Source organism: Talpa europaea, assembly GCF_964194135.1.
Source record: "Talpa europaea genome assembly, chromosome: 13".
In the NCBI taxonomy this organism is placed as follows: domain Eukaryota; kingdom Metazoa; phylum Chordata; class Mammalia; order Eulipotyphla; family Talpidae; genus Talpa; species Talpa europaea.
The window spans coordinates 44,827,235-44,853,765 of record NC_140080.1 but is presented as its reverse complement, the minus strand read 5'-3'; the positions used below and the strand labels follow the sequence as shown (position 1 = coordinate 44,853,765).

The 26,531-nt window shown below is 37.3% G+C and overlaps 1 protein-coding gene across 1 annotated transcript in view; it reads left to right on the top strand.

Annotated features, from left to right (window-relative positions):
- Positions 1–19,611, top strand: part of LOC311183313 (uncharacterized protein) — a gene marked incomplete at both ends in the record, with an annotated part of 44,125 nt that extends 24,514 nt beyond the window's left edge. Inside the window, 2 exons of the mRNA XM_084252665.1 lie at positions 14,041–14,150; positions 18,646–19,611. Of these exons, the coding sequence (XP_084108791.1) occupies positions 14,041–14,150; positions 18,646–19,611 (1,076 nt within the window). The remainder of the gene's footprint in view (positions 1–14,040; positions 14,151–18,645) is intronic.
- Between the last annotated feature and the right edge of the window lie 6,920 nt (positions 19,612–26,531).

Below are 26,531 nucleotides of genomic sequence, written 5' to 3'. Positions count from 1 at the left end.
TTCAAACTCAAAAGGGTAAAAAGAGACCTCCATGGTCACTACATTATGATCAAGGGGGCAATACTTCAAGAAGAAATAACACTCATTAACATATATTCACCTAACGAAGGAGCACCAAAATATATCAGACAACTATTGTCATCTTTGAAAACAGACATCAGAGAAAACACATACGTAGTGGGAGACTTCAACACACCAATATCAACAGTGGATAGATCAACAAGACAAAAAATAAGTAAAGACACTAAAGCTCTAAATAAGGATCTAGAGAGCTTGGGCTTAACACACATCTATAGAACAATAAATCCCAAAAAATCTGAGTACACATTTTTCTCACATGCACACAGATCATTCTCCAGGATAGATCACATACTGGGACACAAGACAAACATGAACAGATTCACCAAGATTGAAATGATACCAACCATTTTTTTCTGACCATGAAGACATCAAACTAGAAATAAATCAGAAAAAGAAGGCAAGGAAATCTCTTACCTCATGGAGATTGAAAACCACACTACTGGAAGACCACTGGACTAATGAGGAGATCAATGAAAAAATTAAAAAATTCTTTGAATTGAATGACAAGGAGGACACCAATTTCCTAAATGTATGGGATGCAGCAAAAGCGGTAATAAGAGGAAAATATATAGCAATAGAGGCTCACATCAAGAAACAAGAAAGAACTCAAAGAAACAACCTAATCTTGAAGCTCAAAGATCTAGAAAAAGAACAACAAAAATACCCCAAAACCAGTAGAAGAAAAGAAATAATAAAAACCAAAGCAGAAATAAATGAAATTGAAACTGAAAAAGCAATCCAAAAGATAAATGAAACCAAGAGCTGGTTCTTCAAAAAAATCAATAAAGTAGACAAACCTCTAGCCAGGCTCACAAAGGAAAAAAAGGGAGAAAGCACAAATAAACAGGATCATAAATGAAAGAGGAGAAGTCACAACGGACACAGCAGAAATCATAAGAATAATCAGAAACTAGTATGAACAGTTATATAGAAACAAGTTCAACAATCTAGAGGAGATGGACAAATTCCTACAACTCTACAATCACCCAAAGCTAGATAAAGAAGAAATAGAACACCTAAACAGACCAATTACTAGAAGCGAAATTGAAATGATAATCAAAAACCTCCCCAAAAAACAAAAGCCCAGGAGCTGATGGATTTACAAATGAATTCTACCAAACATTCAGAGACGAATTAGTGCCTATCCTTCACAAACTCTTCCAAAAAATTGAGAAGGAAGGGACAATACCAAACACGTTCTATGAAGCCAACGTTACACTTATACCAAAACCGAACAAGGACAACACAAAAAAGAAAAACTACAGGCCAATCTCCCTAATGAACACTGATGCAAAAATCCTCAATAAAATTTTAACTATCAGAATCCAACAATGTATCCATAAGATAATTAACCACGACCAAGTAGGATTCATTCCAGGGACACAAGGATGGTTTAACATCCGAAAATCAATCAACGTTATCCAACACATCAACAAAAAGAAATATAAAAACCATATGCTAATATCAATAGATGCTGAGAAAGCTTTCAACAAAGTGCAACACCCATTCATGATAAAAGCCCTTGAAATTCTTGGGATACAAGGAACATACCTCAACATCATAAAGGCCATCTATGACAAGCCAACAGCCAGTATCATTCTCAATGGTGAAAAGCTGAAAGCATTTCCATTAAGTTCTGGAACAAGACAAGGATGTCCACTCTCACCACTGCTTTTCAATTTAATACTGGAAGTCCTAGCCAGAGCAATAAGACAAGAGAAAGACATACAAGGAATCCAAATAGGAAAAGAAGAAGTCAAACTACCACTATTTGCAGATGATATGATAATATACATAGAGAATCCCAAAAACTCCACAGAAAAACTGATTCAACTAATCAGTTTAGTAAAACTGATACAAAATCAACACGCAAAAAGCAGGATACAAAATCAACACGCAAAAATAGGTAGCCTTCCTATACACCAACAATAAATCTGAAGAAGAACAAATAAAAAGAAAAATCTCTTTTACTATCGAAACAAAAAAAAATCAAATACTTGGGAATAAATGTAACAAAAGTGGTAAATGACCTATACAAAGAAAACTATAAAACACTGTTAAAAGAAATAGAAGGAGACACAAAGAAATGGAAAGACATCCCCTGCTCATGGATTGGAAGAATAAAGTGGCCATCCTACCAAAAGCAATATACTGATTCAATGCTATTCCAATAGAAATTTCAATGTCATTCTTCAAAGAAATAGAACAATTACTGATGAAATTCATATGAGCCACAAAAAACCCCAAATAGCCAAAGCTCTCCTGAAAAAAAAAAAGAAGGGAATGGAGGCATCACACTCCCAGACGTCAAACTTTACTACAAAGCCATAATCATCAAAACTGCATGGTAATGGAACAAGAACAGACATACAGACCAATGGAATCAAATAGAAAATCCAGAAATGAACCTACAGATTTATGGTCAACTAATCTTTGACAAAGGAGCAAAGACTATGCATTGGAGCAAAGAAAGTTTGTTCAATAAATGGTGCTGTGAAAACTGGGTCACTACATGCAAAAGAATGAAGCTTGACTACTACCTAACACCATGCACAAAAACCAACTCAAAATGGATTAAAGAACTAGACATAAGACCTGAAACCATAAAATACATAGAAGGAAATATAGGCGAAACACTACGTGATATGCACATCAAAGACATCTTTACAGACACATCACCCAAAGCAGTGATAGCGAAGGCAAAGATCAATAGCTGGGACTACATCAAATTAAAGAGCTTCTGCACAGCAAAAGAGACAAAAACAAAGAGAAACCCTATCGACTGTGAGAACATTTTTGCACACAACACTAATGATATAGGACTGATCACAAAAATCTACAAAGAGCTGATGAAACTCAACAAAAACAAAGAAAATAATCCAGTCAAAAAATGGGCAGAAGAGCAAAAAAGAAATTTCTCTGAAGAGGAAATGCAAATAGCCAAAAGGCATATGAAAAAATGTTCAACATCACTTGTACTCAGGGAAATGCAATTTAAAACTACCATGAGATACCATCTCACACCAGTGAGAATGGCACATATTAAAAATACTAGCAACAACAAATGTTGGCAAGGATGTGGAGAAAAAGGAACTCTCCTGCACTGTTGGTGGGAGTGCAAACTGCTCCAGCCACATTGGAGAGCTGTGTGGAGATTTCTGGACCTGCTAAACATAGAGCTTCTGTAGGATCCAGCAATTCCATTCCTTGTTATTTACCCACAGGACACAGAAACATCAATTCCAAAGAGCACCTGCACCCCTATGTTTATAGCAGCACTGTTTACAATACCTAAGCTTTGGAAACAACTCAAATGCCCAAAAATAGATGACTGGATGAAGAAGATGTGGTACATATACACCATGGAATATTACTCAGCATTCAAAAAAGATAAACACATGCAATTTGCAGCAACATGGATGGTGCTGGAAGGGATCATGCTCAGCATAATAAGCCAGAAAGAAAAAGAAAAATACCGGATGGTCTCACTCATAGCAGGAATCTAGAAATCTTTAATAAGGGGCCAGGAAAAAGAATAACTATAAGAAAGAAAATATCAAAATCAACAAATAACTATGAACAAGAGACACTCTATGGGGGGTGGAGAGAGGGGAAAGGAGGGCTTGGGGTAAAAATAAGGGGGTTGTAATTGTATGGGGAATATAAAAGTAAAATTTCAATTTAAAAAGAAAACAAAAGTACAATGAGATACCATCTTACACCAGTGAGAATGGTACATATTAAAAAAAAAAAAAAACTTGCAACAACAAATGTTGGTGAGGATGTGGAGAAAAATGGACTCTCCTGCACTGCTGGTTGGAGTGCAAACTGGTCCAACGCTGTGAAAAGCCTTGTGGAGATTCCTCAACCTGCTAAAGTTGGAGCTTCCATATGATCCAGCAATTCCATTCCTAGGTATTTATCCAAAGGACACAGAAACATTAATTCAAAAGGGCAACTTCATCCCTATATTTATAGCAGCACTGTTTACTATAGCTAACTATGGAATCAACACAAATGCCTTAAAATAGATGACTGGATCAAGAAGATGTGGCACATACACACAATGGAATGTTACTCAAAAATCAGAAAAGAAACTCATGCAGTTTGCAACAACATGGATGGAGCTGGAAGGGATCATGATCAGCGAAATAAGCCAGAAAGAACATTTATTTTATAGACTTTCATTGCTATGATGTATAGTCTTGGCTCCTTTGCTAAAGATTAACTGCTGCTGTTGATGTGAGGTTATTACTGGGGTTTCAGTTGTATTCCATTGCTCTGTGTGTCTGGTTTTGTTCCACTTTCATGCTCTTTTAATTATTCTAACTGTTGTTTCTGACAGAAGATGTCTGTTGTGCCATGTGGGACCCACCCGACTGGCAGGGAAGGACCTGGTACTGCAGAGGCTGAGGACAGCTTCACAGTGCGGCGCTCAACCACTTGCGTCACCAGGAGAGGCCCTTATATAGATTTTTCACCTCCTTTATTAAGTTTACTTCAAAGTATTAATTTCTTGGGCTTCCCTGGTGGTGCAGGCGGTTGAGCGCCGCACTATGATGCTGTCCACAGCCTCTGCAGGTCTGGTTCAATCCAGGCCGGCTGGCGAGAATCCCACATGGCATGGCAGACCTCTCCTGTCTTGCCCACTGCTCCCCTCAGCAGCGTATTTCTTCAGTGTGCCTGTTCTGCTCCCTGCTCTGGCTCCAGTGAATCCTCTCACCCTCCCACGCATCTGACCTGTACCCTGGTTCTTGTACAAAAGAAATATTTTTTTTTAAATGTATTTATTTATACAAGCACTGGGTACAGTCAGAAGCGCAGGAGAGTGAGAGAATTCACCAGAGCCAGAGTGGGGAACCGAACACGGAGACTGACGAAATACACTGTTGAGGGGAACAGCAGGCATGGCAGAAGAGGTCTGCGTGCCATGTGGGAACCTTGCCAGCAGCCGGGAATGGAACTCACGCTGCAGAGGCTGCAGGAAGCTCCGTAGCCCAGCGCTCAACCGCTGCGCCACCAGGGGAGGCCCAATAAATAAATCTTTAAAAAAAATAAAGATTTGGGGAAACCTTAAAAAGTTTTAAAAAAATATTAATTTCTTCATTCATTCATTCATTCATTCACTTATTCGTTCATTCATTTTTGGTGTGATTGTAAAATGAGATTGTTTTCCTAACTTCCTCCTCTCCTGATTCATTGTTTGGTGTAGTAAAGCAACTGATTTTTGAGTATTGATTTTATAACCTGCCATTATGCTGAACTGATTTATTGTTTTGATTAGTTTTCCTTTTTTTTTTTTTTATAAATTTTATTGTTATATTCCCCATACAATTGCAGCCCCCCATTCTGACCCCAATCCCTCCCCTCCCGCCCCTGCCCCCCTAAAAGTGTCTCTGGTTCATAGTTTTTTGTTGATTTTGATTTTCACTTTCTTATAGTTATTCATTTTCCTGGTCCCTTCTTTAGGTTTTCTAGATTCCTGCTATGAGTGAGACCATCCGGTATTTTTCTTTTTCTTTTTGGCTTATTTCGCTGAGCATGATCCCTTCCAGCGCCATCCATGTTGCAGCAAATTGCATGTGTTTATCTTTTTTGAATGCTGAGTAATATTCCATGGTATATATGTACCACATCTTCTTGATCCAGTCATCTATTTTTGGGCATTTGGGTTGTTTCCAAAGCTTAGCTATTGTAAACAGTGCTGCTATAAACATAGGGGTGCAGGTGTTCTTTGGAATGGATGTTTCTGTGTCCTTTGGGTAAATACCTAGGAGTGGAATTGCTGGATCATATGGAAGCTCTATGTTTAGTAGGTCCAGAAATCTCCACACAGCTTTCCACAGTGGTTGGACCAGTTTGCACTCCCACCAACAGTGCAGAAGAGTTCCTTTTCTCCACACCCTCGCCAACATAGACATAAGACCTGAAACCATAAAATATATAGAAGGAAATATAGGCGAAACACTATGTGATTTGCACATCAAAGACATCTTTACAGACACATCACCCAAAGCAGTGATAGTGAAGGCAAAGATAAACAGCTGGGACTACATCAAATTAAAGAGCTTTTGCACAGCAAAAGAGACAATAACAAAAACAAAGAGAAACCCCACCAACTGGGAGAACATTTTTGCACCCAACACTAATGATAAAGGACTGATCACAAAAATCTGCAAAGAGCTGATGAGACTCAACAACAACAAAGACAATAATCCAGTCAAAAAATGGGCAGAAGAGCTTAAAAGAAACTTCTCTGAAGAGGAAATGCAAATGGCCAACAGGCATATGAAAAAATGTTCAACATCACTTGTCATCAGGGAAATGCAAATCAAAACTACCATGAGATACCATCTTACACCAGTGAGAATGGCACATGTTTTGATTAGTTTTTCAATAGAGTCTTTAGGGTTTTAGTTGTATATTACATGCCATATTCACATAATGATAGCTTTGCTTTCTACCCAGTTTGGGTTCCTTTTCCAGTCTTCTCTTGAGTAATTGTTCTAGCTAAGCTTTCCAATATTGTATTGAACAGTAGTGATGAGTGTGGACATCCCTGTCTTGTACAAGTTCTTAATGGAAAATCTTTTATTTTTCACCCGAGAAAATGATGTTGGCTCTGGAATTATCATATTATATTTATTCCTAGTTTTTTGAGGGCTTTCATCATGAAGTGATGTTGAATCTTATCAAATGTTTTCTCAGCATCTATTGATATGACATTATAGTTTTTATCTTTCTTTTTGTTGATGTGGTGAATGCATTATTTTGGTTTTAATGTTGAACCATCCTTGTATCCCTGGTATAAATCTATTTGGTTGTAGTGTATGAGCCTTTCAATGGACTGAAGAGTTTTATTTGTCATGATTTATTTTGAGGATTTTTGCATCAAAAAGTAGGGGAATTATCCATATTTTTTCCCTTTTTGTGTTGTCTTTGTTTGGGTTTGGTACTAGAAAAATGCTGGCCTCATAATTTTTTTTTTTTTTAAACTTTGGTTCTTTTTTTTTTTTTAAGATTTATTTATTTATTTATACAAGCACTGGGTACAGTCAGAAGCGCGGGAGGGTGAGAGAATTCACCAGAGCCAGAGCGGGGAGCAGAGCAGGCACAAGCACCGAAGTACACTGCTGAGGCAGGAGAGGTCTGTGCGCCATGTGGGACCCTCCTCCTGTGGCCCGGGATCGAACCATCACTGCAGAGGCTCCGGGCAGCTTCACAACCCAGCGCTCAACCTCTGCACCACCGGGGAGGCCCTGGCCTCATAATTTTTTTAAAGATTTATTTTATTTATGCATAGAAGAACTGGGGTGTAGTCCAGAGGTGCAGGGAATGAGAGGATTCATCAGAGACACAGTCGGGAGCAGAACAAGCAGATCTACTAAATACAGTGCTGAAGGGAGCAATGGGTGAGACAGGAGAGGTCTGCTGTGCCATGTGATTTAGCTCTCTGGGCAGGGATCAAACTTGTCCTGTAGTGGCTGGCAATAGCTTGATAGTGCTGAGACTTTAACACCTGTTCCACCAGGGCAGTCTAGGTCTCATAAAAATTGTTTGGAAAATTTCTTTCTCACATTTTTGGGAGAGATTGGGCAGGACAGGTATTATTTCCTTTATGAAGTCTTGGGAGAACTCAATTGTTAATCCATCTAGCCTGCTTTTTGTTTGTTTGTTTTGTTTTTTGGAAGGGTTTTGACTACTGTCTTGATTTCACTGCTTGTTATTTGTCTGTTTATATGTTTTATTATTTCCATATTCAGCCTCTGACAATTGTATGATCCTATGTATTTGTCTAAATTTCTCTGTGTTATTGTCCATTTTAGCATATAAACTGTCATAGTAGTGTCATTATTCTGTGAATTTCTGTAGTGTTTGTTGTAATTACTGTTCATTTCTAATCTATTTCTAATCTAATATATTTTTATAAGGGTGAAGGGGAAGAACAGGGATTACAAATGGGTGGAGTGGCCAATGAATTATGGAGTGCTTTGGTGATGGGAATGCTACAGTGATCATACCTGAGGGGAGAAATACTACATTGTAAAATACTAACAAGGATATAAAACAAAATACTTTATCAGTTGAGAAAAATTCTGATTTCCAGAACCTGAACCAAAAATGTGAAAGATACACTTAAAGGAAAACAACTAGGTAAGAAGTTGATCATTTTGATAATGAAAAAATTAACATATCCCAATTAAATGCTAAAATTATCATAAACTGCATCACTTAGATTTTTTTAAAGATTGATTTATTTATTTATATAAGAACTGGGCACAGGTCAGATGTATGGGAGGGTGAGAGGATTCACCAGAGACAGAGTGGGGAACAGAACAGGCAGACTGACGAAATACACTGCTGAAGGGAGTAGTGGGCATGACAGGAGAGATCTGCCATGCCATGTGGGACTCTCGCCAGCTATCCGGGATCGAAACAGCACTGCAGAGGTTGTGAACAGCTTCACAGGTGGGGCTCAACTGCCCCCACCACTAGGGGAGGCCCCCACTTAGATATTTTTTATAAGTAACTTCGTGAAAGATCATTGGAAAAGAAGGTAAAGTATGGAAACTGAAACTTATATCTTTTTTTCTCTGAATTCAGTTGTAATACAACTTAGGTCCACTGTCCTTGTTCAGACCCATTCCTTCCTCCATATACTGCTTGTCCCTAACCCAGGTCTTCAATCCTGTCCTTTCCCTGAATCTTGAATGAGTATCCAGTGGCTCTGCATCCTCTCCATACACACATCTACTGGGGAACTTGAGTTACACACTCCAGTTGTCCTCCCTGGTCTGCCCAACCCTGGTAATTTTAGTGCATCATTGGAATTCCAACTGCTGCACTCCCTTGTTCATAAGTCCCTCACCCAACCACATCTCTCTCCAGAACTCCTGAAAAACCCTGCCTGTTTCATTTTGCTATGGATTTATTTCCAAGGGTTCAGTGATGCTCATCCACCTAAGTCTTACAATGCTGTTGCTCTCAATCTTTCAGTGATTGTCTCAGGGTGAGATTTATAGTGAACTAGGACAGCATCATTCTTTGTGGCTCTGTTAGTGCTACCAGTTGCTGGGAGACATAGCATGGAGGTATGTAGAAAGGAAACCAGGTTTCAGTCTGAACACAAGACATTGTCATCATGTCTGAAAAACTGTGTAAAGAGATAATAGAAGAAAATTATTAATAGTGTATGGTGTATGGTTTCTTTTCTTTTTTCTAAAGGCATACTCACTCTTGTGGGTGTTGTACATACACATTTTTATTCCTTTCCTTAAAGACACACTAGTCATCCGTAGTCTTTCTTTCTTTTTTTTTTTTTTTAAGATTTATTTATTTATTTATACAAGCACTGGGTACAGCCAGAAGCACAGGAGGGTGAGAGAATTCACCAGAATCAGATCGGGGAACAGAAAAGTTAGACTGACAAATTACACTGTGAGGGGAGCAGCGGGCACGGCACAAGAGGTCTGTGTGCCATGTGGAACCCTCACCTGGAGGCCGGGGATGGAACAGGCACTGCAGAACCTGCAGGCAGCTTCGCAGCCCAGCGCTCAACCGCTGCACCACCAGGGGAGGCCCCTAGTCTTTCTTGAGGTACTGACTATCCTAAAGGGCCAATGGTTTCATGGTTAATCTTGTTTTCTGTGTTTCTCCAACTGTCTCAACACAACCTGGGGTCATGGATCTTCTTGCTGTTGCTCACATATTACAAGTAATTTTCTGACTCAGTGCTTTTACTCTTTCTCCTATCCTTGTTTAAAACCTGCTGTCTCATATCAGTAATGGCTAGTTCCCATGTTACATTTATGGGTCTGAATAAAGGGCTCAAAGGATTCTATATAAAATAAATTCCGTTCTGGTTTTATACTCTCACTCAGCTAGACTTTTGTATTTATGAATACCTTCCATAATATGTAATTGCTTATTTATTACTTTTATTTATCCCAAGAATATTAGCTCTAGGAGGTAAAAGTGTTTTTTACACTACCATGAGCCTAGAATAAATCACTAACAGTGAATCTATTTTTTGAATGAATGAAGAGATGAATAAAAGTATCATTTAGCACTTGACATTAATTTTTACTTTAAAATGATTTATAAATCATTTTATAAATCTACTTTATATCACCCCCATACATTATTTCTATATTAGAAGTCAAATGTACAAAATATTCTCAAGCTCATCATGCAAAAATCTACTAGACTACCACCTCACACCATGCACAAAAACCAACTCAAAATGGATTAAAGAACTAGACATAAGACATGAGACCATAAAATATATAGAAGAAAAAATAGGCAAAATAGTACACGACATACATCTCAGTAACATCTTTAAAGATACATCACCCAAATGCAGATAGTGAAGGAAAGGATAAACAGTTGGAACTACATCAAATTATAGAGCTTCTATTCAGCAAAAGAGACATTAACCAAAACAAAGAGACACCCCAATGATTGGGGAAAAAAATTGCACCCAATACTAATGATAAGGGAATGATCACAAAGATCTACAAAGAACTCACATCACTCAACAAGAACAAAGTAAACAACCCAGTCAAAAATTGGGGAGCAGGTAAAAAGACACTTCTCCAAAGAGGAAATACAAATGGCCAACAGGCATATGAAAAAATGTTCAACATCATTTGTAATCATGGAAATGCAAATCAAAACCATCATGAGATACCAATGGCACGTATCAAAAAAACTAATGACAACAAATATTGGTGAGGATATGGAGAAAAAGGAACTCGTGGGCCTCCCCAGTGGTGCAGCAGGTTGAACACAGCACTGTGAAGCTTTCCAAAGCCTCTTCAGTGTGGGTTCGATTCCTGGCCTGCCAGGGAAATACCCACATGGAGCCACAAATCTCTCCTGTCGCGCCTGCTGCTCCCCTCAGCAGTGTATTTCAGTCTGTTTGCCTGTTCTGCTTCATGCTTTGTCTCTGGTGAATCCTCTCACCCTCCCGCAGCCCAGTTCTTGTACAAAAATAAATAAATCTTTAAAAAAAAGAAAAAGGATCTCTCCTGCACTGCTGATGGGTGTGCAAACTTGTCCAACTACCATGGCAGTACTTCAAACTGCTAAAAAATGGAGCTTCCATATGATCCAGCAATTCCACCCCTAGGTATCAACTCAAAGGACACAAAACATACCTGGACCTCTATGTTTGTTGCAGCACTATTTACAATAGGTAAGCTATGAAAACAACCCAAACGCCCAAAAATAGATGGCTGGATCAAGAAGATGTGAGATATATATATACACAATGGAATATTACTCAGCAATTAAAAAAGATATACTCATTCCATTTGCAGCAACATGAATGGAGCTGGAAGGTATCACACTCAATGAAATAAGCCAGAAAGAAAAAAGAAAAAGTACTGGATGGTTTCACTTATAGGAGGAATGTAGAGAATCCAAATAAGGGATCAGGAAAAATGAATTATAATAAAGTAAAAATCAAAATTAAAACATAACTATAAACCAGAGACATTCTGTGGGGCAGGAAGGGAGTAGGATCAAAATAGGGGTGGGAAGAGCACAAGGGACTATGGTGATGGTACACGGGTGTATTGGTGGTGGGAATTTCACAGGGAATACAACCCAGATGAGACAGGATACATTGTACAAAAATGAAGAATGATGTAAATGAATAAATAAATAAATAAATAAATGTAATGGTAAATATCTTTAACAATCCCAAAACGTGTGAGAACTTTTAAAAACAAATATGCTGAAAAAATTACTGAATTTAATGTGTTAAACTAAATGCTGCAACTCAACTGTTAGAAAAAGAAAAGATTAAATCTTGCCATTTGCAGCAACATGAAAATGCAGATGCAACTGAAAAGTATTGTGCTAAGTGAAATGTTAGAAAGCTAACGACATTTTAATCACATGTAGGGTAGAAAGAAACAAAGTTAACGACATTTTAATCACATGTAGGGTAGAAAGAAACAAAGTTAACGAACAGACAAAAACAAACAAACAAAAAAAAAAAAAACCACAAAAAAACAACTCTTGTGGGCCTCCCCTGGTGGTGAAGCAGTTGAGCGCTGGGCTGCGAAGCTGCCCACAGCCTCTGTAGATTCCATTCCCCGCTGCCAGTGAGGATCCCACCTGGTGCGCAGACCTCTCCTGCCCTGCCTCCCCTCAGCAGTGTATTTCGTCAGTCTGTCTGTTCTGTTCTTTGCTGCGACTCTGGTGAATTCTCTCACCTTCCAGCGCTTCTGACTGTACCCAGTGCTTGTATAAATAAATAAATAAATAAATAAATAAATCTTTCAAAAAATAATACCTTTGCTATGAGAAGGGAATTGTGACTATGATAAAGGAAGACTAGGGAATGGGAAGCAAATGTGGGTAGGACATTTGTTGGATTTTGGGTGCTTTGGTGGTGGGTGTGGTATGGTAACATACATCTGGACTCCTAAAACATATACAATGTAAATCAATGTCACCTCAATAAAAATAATTTAATTAGGGCCTCCCTGGTGGCCCAAGGGATTAAGTCGCAACCTATGAAGTTATCTGCAGCCACTGCAGCATGAGTTCAATCCCCAGCTGGAGAGCTAACCACATGGCGTAGCAGAACTCTCCTGAGTCGTCTGTTGCTCCCCTCAGCAGTGTATTTCAGTCAATCTGCCTGTTCCTTTCCCTTCTCTGTCTCTGGTGAATCCTGTCTCTCCCCACACCGCTGGCCTGTACCCCAGTTCTTGTATGCATAAATAAATAAATCTTTAACAAATAATTTAATTAAAATTTTTCTTATAAGCCAAATAGCAAAATTCAAAGAGAGAAAATATTGTAGCCCTTCCTTCTTATAATTAATTTTCTTAACATATAAACCTTTTTATGTTTATAAATAAAAGCTTTAAATGGAAAATGTGCACAAATAAACATATTTCACTTATTGGTGATATGGATAACATATGAAAATTCATATGAACAAACTAGTAATCAAACAATTATTTGCCTGTCAAATTGACTAAGATTAAATACACATGAAACTGATCCTAGTTCAGTTGAGATTGTAGCACAATTTGAATAAAATTTTGAAAAAGCGTTTCAAAAGTTGGTATGAAGAAACTTGAAACATTTTATATCTTCTCAAGTTATCCTAGGAAAGAAATATATAAAGAGATGCTTTCTGTATAATAATTTTACTTCAACTTACGGTATCTATGTTTTTGATCATAACACACAAATGCAATATTAGGGGACATTGTAATTGAGATATAGTTATTTTATACACATTAAGCTAATTAGGTGGCCTAATGCAACCATCCCAAATTGGGTCAGTTCATCACCAGTTCAAGCAGCCGTGTTTATGTTTTAGCTGTTTTCATGTTCTTCGCCGTACCCCACTGCACTCTGACACACTCCACACCATGCCACTACATACCACACAGTCCTCAGCTGCCCTAGCCTTATATGCCCAATTTCTTGGCTCAGGTGCTCCCACCTATGCAGGCCCACACCCTACTCCAAGTGGGTGCCATCAGGCAATCATTTAATCTAATGGTGGGAGAGAGTAAACACCTGATACTGTTTACTTACTCTGCAGTTGGTAACCAGTCCTGAAAAAAACTTTATGCAGTGTTAATAAAAGGGTATTAATACAAGATACTGGTTTACAGAGGTGTTGAAAGGCTCATTTGATTATGGAGAGCAAGAAGGGGAATGAAGTGTTGCCACCAATAAGACATCACCAAATACTGGAGTCCTGTAAGTCCATCACTGCTGAAACTATGGAGACTCTGCACTCCTAATATAAGTGGAATCCTCCCTGCCATAATCCAGACACCTGTAGCCCACCAATGCAGCTGAAACTGGCTTTGGAAGTTCAATCCTGCAGCACCTGCACGGTCCTCAGTTGTCTACAGCTGCTAAGGTAGCAAAGACTATCGTCATAAGTAGAAAAAAGAGGCAATTTCTTTTTTCATCTGGTAGTACGTTTTCCCTTCAGCCCCACACAGAAAGCAGGTGGCAAAAAGGATAGGACAAGCTGTCTGCACAATGAAACCCAGAAGGACACAGAAAGTTATAGTCCCCATGTATGGGTATGGCAAATAGATATAGAAATCACTTTCTGGACCAAAGATATCATGAAAAGTTTCCATGGCAAGGGAAAATGAGTAAAATACATGTAGAATAAACCTACAGAAAAAAAAATTCAGAAAAATTTGGCTGTAAGTTCCACAAGCGTGGGGTTGTTCTACCTTGTTCCCTCACTTATCACAATTGCTTGCCCACAGTGTGCACTCCATGTTCAATTGTAAGTTGAAGACATTATATAGCCTCCAAGGCATATTATAGCCTCCAGGGCATACTTTTTGTCTGGGTAAGTATAGTATGGTTGGTTTTTAAATTTTCTTTTTAACAATTTATAATTTTTACAATCAACATGTCAACATTTAAATTAAAGACAAATACTTTAAAATGCAATACAACATTCAAACGCATACACTACAAATGAGTTTAGAAGAGTCAACCAGTAGCCTAATAAAGAGTGATAAAGAGGAAGGCATGATACATTGGTTCAATCGCAGTTCTTCTTAGTGACATTTTCTTTCATACTTTGCTGCGAGTATGAAATTCAGTCTGTATCTGTGAAACATAAGACAAACACTCTATCTCAGGACTCCAGAAAATATTCTTAAAGATAAAATGAGGTTATATACACATGTAAGAAGTAATTTATAAGTAATTTATAATATATATTTATAAGTATAAATTATTTCTTACATGTGTATATAACCTCATTTTATGAGGTGAAAAAGGTGAAAAAGTTTAGGGTTATATGTAAATTAATATATATTTGATAAATGAGAATTTATTGATTGGTAAGATTTGAGATTACCATATAAACACACAATTTTATATGCTTAATAAAAATTGTATAAAGTGATTAAGATTTATAATTTAAAAATAAAAAGGCATTTATATGCCATTTTGTGAGAAGTAAACCATAAAAATACTGCTGGTACCTATTACCTTCTTTAGCTCTCTTAATTGCATTCTTCTTTATAGTCTCAAAGGGGAATTATCAACAGAAAACTATCATCCACTTCTATACTGGGCATACCCAAGGATGATGTCACTCTCCAATTTATCTTTATACAGTTAACTAAGATCACACTCCACTCATCCATCTGGAGGAGGGTTGTGGCGTTATCTGAAGTTTGGTTCAACCAGACAAGCAGACAAAATTATAGGAGCAAAAGGGTAATTACTTTTTACTTACTCTGTTTCTGACACACTCTATAAATTTTTATTGTGTTTGCTCTTTCTTCCCCTTCATCTACTTCTATGGGAAAAAAATAAATGTACTTTATTTTCTTAGATGTTTTATATGACACTTATTTACTGGAACATATTAGAAAAGAGGTTTTTACTTTTCTAATGATGAATCACCAGTTTATAACATGTATATTTCAGCTCTGCATCTTTCTATGTCACATAATAATTTCCACCACAAATCTAATTTCCATCTTCTGCCATGTAATTGGTCTCCTTTTCGTGATTGCCCACCCCACACCTGTCTGTGGGAAAAAGAATATGCATTCCTCTCACATTATTGCATGATGAGAGGCTTCCTTCAGACTAAAATTTTGTAGAAGGAAATATAGTGATTTTGCTTAGGATAATACTTCTGGCAGTTTGAATACTGAGAAAAATGTCTCAACCATATGTATGTTTTCCATATGAAAATTATAATGGGTGGTTAATACTTACAGACTTCTGAGCGAAGATTGCCTCCGGAGCACTAAAGCAGTATTACATGCTCTGAGTTCCACACTCTGCTGAGACATTAGTGCTCCTGCAATTTAGTTGTGTGATTTAAGCAAATGTGCTGGAATCCTGAAATTTTTAATCTGTAAAAGAAGAATATGAATAAATATGTCTTAGGCTCTTGGGGAAAATAAAGTGTGGTAAAGCAATGAAACAGTTATTGGGATACTGTTAGAAGAAAATTAATATTTCATATTATTTTACCACCATTATTTATAATGTGCACTAAACTGTTGACACAAAACCCAAGAAATGTGATAAATAGCAAGATTGAACAGGGAGACCTATTGCCTTTATTATACAGTGTTCTGTTACCTGTCTTATGTCCCTGATGGACTACACAGCATGGCTTGATTAGAGTGACCCAATTATTCAAATTAGAAAAGATTTTTTCCCCCAGTACCTTCCCACCTGCCCTCTTCCCCTTCATTCATTCACTCAGAAAATAGCTAAAAGGTCTGCACATGCATTAGTATTTGTCTTGGTCTTTGACACACTTTAATCACTGATATTAATTGGGTCAGCAGGAATGTTTTACATTTATAGGAACTGATTTTTAATTTTCTGGAGAACTCAGATTTCATCTGCCAGTGTGTGTGTGTGTGTGTGTGTGTAACAGAGAAATTATATATTTTTGTAGTGGAATGTATCCCAGATTTTTTTGATATTTATATTAAGGAATCAAATTTATTTTCAGTGTTTTTTGCTTAATCACCCCAGAACTTGAGATAGTTAATAACAAGGGAAAACTTTATTGTAAACTTGGAAATTCTTCTTGAAACACTGATGCATTATAATGAATTCTGAACTTTTTCCAGAAAGAGAAGTCAATATACAATATATGTTTTTGTTGTTGGTACAGACTTACAATTTAATTAGTCAGAAACTGAATAGTTGAAAAGATTTAACCTCCCTAAGAGAAAATGTAGAAGATAGTATCATAAAAGTCAAATGTATTTTGCTGCTTCTACTTTTAATTCTTACTTAATATATAACTATTTAAAAATCATAAATTGAATCACATTTATTTAATATTTCTCCTTGACTAGACTATGACCTCCTGAAGTGTAATCCAGGTAAATTTTAATTTGATTCATCTTCAGTGTCTAACACAGATGCAAATCTGACCAGCATGATAGAAATGATAAATTAGACTAAGTCATCTCAGTGTTTTTCAGTTTTATTCTCTCTAGTTCAGTTTCCAGGAAAAAATGTTAGAAGTAATAAGACATATGATATTAAAAAAAATATACACCTTGTCATAACTATCATTGAACTTCTCTTAGTTGTTTTCCCTAATTTTTTTTAAGATTTATTTATTTATTTATTTATTTATTTATACAAGCACTGGGTACAGTCAGAAGTGTGGGAGGGTGAGAGAATTCACCAGAGCGGGGAGCAGAGCAGGCAGAAGGACTGAAGTACACTGCTGAGGGGAGCAGAAGGCAGCAGGAGAGGTCTGCACGCCATGTGGGACCCTCCTCCATTGGCCGGGGAGAAGCCAGGGATCGAACTGGTGTAGTCGAGTCCACGGGCAGCTTCACAACCCAGTGCTCAACTGCTGTTCCACCGGGGAGGCCCTTCCCTGAGATTTTTAACAAATAGTGTAAGCGCTAAGTCAGTAAAGTTGAAGAATGTACTAGACAGAAAAAAATATAAGTCTCCATAAGTTTCTGCTTAATCAGGGTTAACTAAAATATGCACTGCATATTTATATTTCTACATTCATATTTATATAAATATAATCACATATTTATAGTTTAAATGAGTTTATGCAGTATATGAGAGATGCAAAGATAGATAATAGATGATAGATAGATGATAGATGGACAGGTAATCTGGGACTACAGAAATTAGTAAAACTGGGAAACTGAATTAATGTTTCTTATATCATAACACAACATATTCATAGTCACAGCACATATATTTTATACAATAATCACTGCAGATATTAACCTCAAAATAACAGTATTTGTGCTTTCTTCATCAATTTTTATTATTTTGCTTCATTTTATTCTCACCATATCTGAGATCAAACTTTATTTTGAACCCTTTCTTAAGTAGAGTGAACAAAGGAATGATGAGCAGAGAGTAAGCTGAATCCATAACCAGAGCCCATCCTCAGAGTCTGGGTTCCTTATCCACTAAGGGCTTGGTGATTGGTAAGGACCCGGGTCTTCTGTGCATGATTGCTCATTCCACATAAACAAGAGTCTCACATAATGACTTGTTCCTTTAGAAAATGGGGATTCAGACACTTGATATGAACTTTTCCTAAATTATGCTTCAGTTACTTTTTAAATCTTTCCTACATGGTTTTAAGATTTCAACAGATTGTAAGGTTACCTTTGGGTCCTTAAACCAAAGAGGTTAATTCAATTCTGACTTCTATAATAACAAAAATCCTCTAGAAATAAAGGGTTTTATTTATCTTTTTTTCAGTGATTCACTTTATGTGTTTCTATAAGGAAGTGTTTGTACAAATTTCCATATTTGCTGATAAATAGCATTATTCATCATTTAAAAATCTCTTATCCTTGAACTGAGGTATCCATAAGTGCCAAGATTATTTGTTATGTTTCTGATAAGTTTATAAAAGTAATTTATAATCCACAAATCTATAGATCCATAGGAAATACTCCTGTTAGCGCAATTGAGTTGGTGTTCACACACACACAAACACACAATATTAATTTCAAGTGGTTATATACCATGGGGATGATCTATTAATCTCAAAGCTCTCCTTTGTGGTCTAGGTGAAAGCTCATGGATGACACCATGTGGGTGGCTAACCAGACTGGATGGTCAGATTTCATCCTGGTGGGACTCTTCGCTCAATCCAATTACCCAGTTCTTCTTTGTGTGGTCATTTTTTTGGTTTTCCTTATGGCCTTATCTGGAAACATCATCCTGATCTTACTGATACACTCTAATCCTCACCTCCACACTCCTATGTACTTTTTCATTAGTCAGTTATCTCTTATGGATGTGATGTACATTTCAGTTACTGTGCCCAAGATGCTCATAGATCAGGTCATGGGTACAAATAAGATTTCAGCCCCGGAATGTGGGCTGCAGATGTTTCTCTATTTGACATTAGTAGGCTCAGAATTTTTCCTTCTAGCTGCCATGGCCTATGACCGCTATGTGGCCATCTGCCATCCACTCCGTTATCCTATCCTTATGAACCATAAAGTGTGTCTCCTTTTGGTGTCTGGCTGTTGGTTCCTGGGATCGGTGGATGGCTTCATGCTCACACCAGTCACCATGACTTTCCCTTTTTGCAGATCTCGGGAAATCCATCATTTTTTCTGTGAAGTCCCTGCTGTAATGAAACTCTCTTGTGTAGACACTTCCCTCTATGAGATACTTATGTACCTATGCTGTATTCTCATGCTTCTCATCCCCGTGACAGTCATTTCAAGCTCTTACTCTTTTATTCTTCTCACCATCCATAGGATGAACTCAGCAGAGGGTAGGAAGAAGGCTTTTGCCACTTGCTCTTCTCATATGACTGTAGTCATTCTTTTCTATGGGGCTGCTGTCTACACCTACATGCTCCCCAACTCCTATCATACTCCAGAGAAAGACATGGTTGTATCTGTCTTTTATACCATACTCACTCCTGTCCTAAACCCTTTAATCTACAGTCTTAGGAATAAGGATGTCACAGGGGCCCTGAAGAAAATGTTGAATGTGGGGTTTGTCTTTCAGGAAGGCATGAAATAGATCATTTTCTTTTTAACTGTTGATTCTCTTCCCGCGTAACATCAGAGGATTAAAATCCCATAGCAATGTTATTCCTCAGATTCTCATATCATAATATGTCCATTCATGTAATTTTTTTAGAGTACTTATTTTCCTATACTGGAAAACTCTTCATTCTTATACTCCTGCATTTCAAAATTTAGACAATCGCACTGCACTGTTGTTGAATTTCTGAAGTTGATAACTGTATACTGATTATATTAAAATTTACATTTCTAGGAAGCAAATAATAAAAAAAATATTAAAATGAAAAAGATTGTAAGGTATGCAACTGATAAAAGGGTATGTTTATAGACAAATTTGGTAAGAGACTTTGTATTTAGTTGTACTATTATTACTCATGATACTTTTTCTAAACATTTGAAATTACCTTAAAATAAAAAGTAAGTTATCACACTTTCTTCTTTTATTCCACTCTTATTTTCTGCTTGGTGGCAGTAATAAGTGTAGTATCATAAACTTTGTCTTCATTTTAATAAAGCTGATCATTTCTAAGGCAATCCAGATACTTTTATTTGGTCTACTTTACTCTTCTTGGCCCAACCATAAGGTCATTTAATGAGTGTTATCTTTGTCTGTGAAATAACTAGTACTTTGTGGTAAAGTGAGGATCCAACACCACGTAAGTTTCCCTGGGAAAAAAATAACCCCAAGTGCAAGGAGGAATTAAGGAAGTTTCCTTCTGTGAAGTGTGATTTAAGCAAAGATGTGACATGTAATTTATTATACAAATGAACAGATAGAGGGCATCATGCAATCAATGCTTAAATTATTCAATATTTTTGTGTTATATTTAATATAATAATTAATATATAAATGAGATTAAATATAAATAATGCATGGCTATTGCTGCCAAAGAATTTTAAGTTATAGGTACACTTATGAAAATAAGTGCAATAAATTACATAAATTGTTTTCATGCTCATGCAGACAAGGTATACATTAGTTCTATCTGTGATATCAGAATTCAATCAGATAAGTGGCTGAGAAAATATCCTAGAACTTTGGGTTGAATGTGCACTAGGTGTTACCTCCAGGTAAATATAGGAGTTTGGAAATGGGGTGACTTGATTGGGGACAAGATTTAATGGAAAAATCGTGGCACAGCAGATCTCTCCTGCCTTGTCCTCTTCTCCCCTCAGCAGTGTATTTCAGTCAATCTGCCAGTTCTGTTCTCCACTCTGTCTCTGATGAATCCTCTCACCCCCAATACCTCTGACCTGTACCCCAGTTCTTGTATGCATAAATAAATCTTAAAAAAATAAAAACCTGAACAAAGTCAGATTGTTGATCAAACAGGAGAGATGAATGGTACAATGATAATATGTGAATCCAATCAACACGTAACTTTAAATTTTGCCTTTCTGTATCTATTTTTTAAGGAGTAGGGAAGTTAATTTGGGGCAATTTAGAAAGATCAAATATGTTTTAAGTGGTTAAAGAAGTAAAAAATTAGAGGTAAGGGACAACATGATTGAGAATGGAGAATTGACTTGTGTTGATCTTAGTAGAATGGACTTCAATACTCTTAAAATCAAGAAAGGTGAGACAGTAGTATTTGGGATAAATGGGCTCTTTCTATCTTTATTTACTCTATCTGTTATATAAAACCACCAATTCAGGTGCATGTGTACCAATTTCTAATTTGTCATGTCAACTTGTGAATTATCATGTGGTTTGAACAAAATAGATTTACTATTCATCTTGACACATTCAATTTATACATCACTGTACAATAAAGATCTTCAGTATTTTGGGAAGCAATTTTGAAAACCAATTTTCAACATAGTTGTTGCACTCATACAAAATTAATAAGATGTGCATTCATTTTAATACTAAAAATAAGTAAGGATTGTATATCACTCTTCATTTTGCTGGACAATAAAGACACACTTATTTGAAAGTTTCATTTACAGCACACTATACATGGGGAACAGATTCATACAAAACCCAACAATATGTGATGATTCCACAATATTCTTCCAAAGATGACTTTTTTTGTTTTAAGATTTATTTATTTATTTATACAAGCACTGGGTATAGTCAGAAGTGTGGGAGGGTGAGAGAATTCACCAGAGCCAGAGCAGGGAACAGGACAGGCAGACTGATGAAATACACTGCTGAGGGGAGCAGCTGGCACAGCAGGAGAGATCTGTTGCGCCATGTCCTTGCCGGTGACCGGGGAACAAACCAGCACTGCAGAGGCTGTGTGGGCAGCTTCGCAGCCCACCGCTCAACTGCTGCGCCACCAGGGGAGGCCCCAAAGATGACATTTTTTTTTTTCTGTTATATACCAAATATGGCTGTTTTTTTATTTTTTTTTAAATAATACATTTTATTTTTATATTCCCCATACAATTGCAACCCCCCCATTCTGACCCCAATCCCTCCCCTCCCGCCCCCCACCCCCCAAAAAGTGTCTCTGGTTCATAGTTTTTTGTTGATTTTGATTTTCACTTTCTTATATTCATTTTCCTGGTCCCTTATTTAAGTTTTCTAGATTCCTGCTATGAGTGAGACCATCCGATACTTTTCTTTTTCTTTCTGGCTTATTTTGCTGAGCATGTTCCCTTCCAGTGCCATCCATGTTGCTGAAAATTGCATGTGTTTATCTTTTTTGAATGCTGAGTAATATTCCATGGTATATATGTACCACATCTTCTTGATCCAATCATCTATTTTTGGGCATTTGGGCTGAGACCAAAGCTTAGGAACTTTCCTACCTCATGGAGATTAAAAACCACACTACTGGAAAACCACTGGACTAATGAGGAGATCAAAGAAGAAATTAAAAAAATTCTTTGAATTGAATGACATGGAGGATACCAATATCCTAAATGTATGGGATGCAGCAAAAGCAGTAATAAGAGGAAAATATATAGCAATAGAAACTCACATCAAGAAACAAGAAAGAACTCAAAGATGACTTTTTAACTCTATCTCAACTCAAAAGAAGATTCGTATAAAAATACAAATAAATATATTTTAGAATTATGAAGTTGTTGATACAATATTTTAAAATATTTTTCAACAACTCAATGTTCTAGACTTAATGAATTAAAAGTAGCCTAAACGCATAGCAGGAATTTAGAAAACCTAAATAAGGGACCAGGAAAAAGACTAATTATAATAAAGTAAAAACAAAATGAACAAGCAACTATAAACCAGATACTCCCTAGGAGTGTGGGAGGGGAGGAAGGATTGGGGTCAGGATAAGGGGAGTGGGAATTAAATGGAGAATATAGCCAGGATGAAGATGCATACATTGTGCAAGGATGAAAAATAATGCAAAAAATATATAAAATTTAAAAAAAATTAAAAAGTAGCCTAAATGGGGACACATATAAGATTGCTCACAGACTTTTGAGTGGAATCTTTAGAGGCAAGAAATAAATGTCAAAAGATATTTAAAGTACTCAAAAAAAAGAATGGTTTCACTTATAGGAGGAATATAGGGAAAACAAATAAGACATCAGTGTAAAAAAATAATAACAATACAAAACACAACAACAACAAAAAAACCAGACCATTAAACATCAGAGACATCCTGCAGGGAAGGAGGAGGGAGAGGGATCAGAGGGAAGAAGGGAGGTGCACAGGGGACTGTGGTGATGGAGCATGGGTGCTTTGGTGAAGGAAATTCTATATGGACTACACCGAGGGGAGAGAGGAAAGCATCACCTAAATATTTTCTAAAGATTCATTTATTAATGCATACAAGAACTGGAGTACAAACCAGAAGTGGGGGGGGGTGAGAGGATTCACAAGAGACAAAGTGGGAAACAGAACAGGTGGACTGACTGAAATGCACTGCTGAGGTGAACAGTGGGTGAGGCAGGAGAGGTCTGCTGAGCCACATAGGTAGCTCCCTGGCCTGCCATAAATTGAACTCATGCTGTACGGCTGTGGAGAGCTTCATAGTGCTATGCTTAACCCCTTCCACCACCAGGGAGGCCCCAGTCACCTAAATTATACAGAAAGGTGGAGGAGAGAAAAATGTGGTCCAACAGAATGAGTTTGCGATCGTATCAACTAGGGACCCCTAAAATTAATTAATTATATATTAACTGTAGAAGAACCTTCAAATAAAAATTTATAAATATAACATATAAAACAATATAAATGGAATTTAAACAAAACATAAAAAAAGATGCCAAAAAAAAAAAAACTGAAAAGGTAGGAGGCAAGAGGGTGTCAGAGTGAAGATGCATGTTTTCTTCTTCCTTGTACTCTTAGCTAGATTTAACAGAGTAAGGCCAATAAATACTAATAGTGAGGCACAATAATACAGTGCTCCCTGTAGCAACATCCAGACAAGGAGAGGGGACAAGCAAACTTCTGGCTACCAGACACATGAAATGAGACACCAGCTGACAGCCACATAGCCTAGGAAACCAGCAACTAATTGTGGTAGCCTGACTGCTATTGATCATCAGTCATCTGCTACACCAGTCAGTTGACGTTTGCCAGCTGTAAATCCCAGTCATCAGATATATGAGCTCATCTCTCAGCTGGTTAAAACTTTTGGAAAAATGAGACAGAGGAACATTTCGCTGAGAATCAGTCCTATGCATAGTGAAATTGATTATTTTTTGATAGCAGGAACCAGAGCAGACTAGGTGGTGGGTTAAGTGAGGAACAAGGAGGCTGTGGGTTGGAGTGGAATACACCAGTGGTAAGTCTGTTGACTCAGCCAGAGAATGTAAAGGGGTAGTCAGAGGTTGTGTAGAGACATAGAGCTTGAAAGAGGTGAAATCCTGGTGGAGAAGATAGATGTTTCACACAGGCTGGTGCACAATAGAGATAATAGTAGAACAGGCATTCTGATTTGCAGTCCCTCTTCTCACATCTTAAGATTGGTGCTCAGCTTGTGAGGCGTACTGAGAGCACAAGGATTGCCAAGTCTCTATTCCCAAATCCTAAAGAGGAGGTATATCAGGGGTGGTACAAACAAGGGCTAGTCACAGTCCAACTCCACTATAAATACATCTGGAACCTTCTGAGTTCCACCCCCACAATGTATATTAACAACTAAAGAACAGATCACATGAATGCAGAAGTCAAGAGAATACGAAATCTCAAAGTGAGAACAAATTTCCAGAATCCAAATATAAAGAATCAGATGGCTATAGCTCCCTATCAGCTATAGAGTTCAGAACTTCATAATGAAAATAATAATTAAAAAACTCAGAGATAGAGGGCAACTCAGAATAGCAAGCCAAAGAAATACAAGATAACTCAATACCATAAAACAAAGAGTACATGAAAACTCAGAAAAGAAAATCATGTAGATAGACACACATACAAAAAAAAATCATCAAAACAAATCAATGAGTTCAGAAATAAGGTCAGTAATGGAAAGTATAAATTGAATATTTAAATAAGACAATAGCAAATTTAGGAGGTAAAAAGCTCAGTATATAAGATCAAGAGTTTCAGAAAAAGCTAAGGGAGTAGAATATATCAAATGGAGGACATATCCCTGAACTCAAACAAATTAGTGCATTAAGGACACAGGTGGAAGAAGAGAGAGAAATACAATGTAAAAAATTGAAGGAGCATTTTAAGAAATATCCAACGCCATTAAGAAAATCAACAGAATGGTGGGAATCTCAGAAGAGGAAGAGAGAGAGAGAGAGAACAGAGAGCTTATTCAAGAATATAAGGTTCAAGAGCTCTCCTCTCACCTAAGGAAAGAGTTAAGTTTGCAAATTTATGAAGCTAAAATAACAGCTGGTTACCAAGATGCAACAAAAGCTACACCAAGGCATTTAGTGATGAACTAGAAATAGTTCAGGATAAATGATATAGAAGATCGTGAGGGTGACTCATGACAATTATAAGGTTTATAGTTGACTTCTCTAAAGAAACCCTAGAGCTATAGACAGAATGGAATGATATGATTAAAATATTTAAAATTAAAAACTGCCAGCAAAGAATACTCTATTGTCAATGGTTCTATACCAGGGATGGTGCCAAAGTAGCCAGAGGCCTATGTGACCTCCTGTGAGGCCCTGCCAGAACCTACCCAGAGTGGTGAGACCTGGACCCATGCCAAGAAATGTGTCAGAGTAGCCAAGGCTTTGCAACTTCTTATGAGTGTTTGTGTAGACAAATGAAGCAGCTGATCACTGAGGTAAGAAGAAATATGCCCAGAAGAAACCCCACATACAACAGCTGGATTCAAAAACTAATAAAGGATAAGAAGGAAGAGCCCGAAAACAGCAAATAAGTCCTCAAGGAAATAAAGCACACAAAGAGAACAAATATCCAGAGAAAGCCCACCTTCAAAGACATGAGAAATGTGTTCTTCCTATCAGATACAGAGTTTAGAAATGCAATGATAAAGAAAATCAAAGAAATGGAATAATGTCAAGAAATTTCAGGGAAAAAGAGGATGTCCTTGGAAATAAAATTACTGAAATGAAGATAGAAAACAAAGCTCTAAAAAAGACAAAAATGGAGTCAAAGGATTTAAAAAAGAGAAATACAGGAGATGAAAAATTCAGGAAGACGCAGCGGTTCAGCACTGGGTTGCGAAGCTGCCCGCAGCCTCTGGAGCGCCAGTTAGATCCCTGGCTGCTCAACTGCTCCCCGACCACCAGAGGAGGGTGCACATGGTGTGCAGAACTCTCCTGCCGCCTGCTGCTCCTCTCAGCAGTGTACTTCGGTCCTTCTGCCTGGTCTGCTCCCCGCTCTGGCTCTGGTAAATTCTCTCACCCTCCCGTGCTTCTGACTGTACCCAGTGATTGTATAAATAAATAAATCTTTAAAAAAAAATCAGGAGAAATCCATGGAAGTAGAATAAAACAAGTGGAAGATGAATCACTATAATCGATGATGCAAATGTAAAAAGAACCCAGGTAAAGAAGGAAAGATAA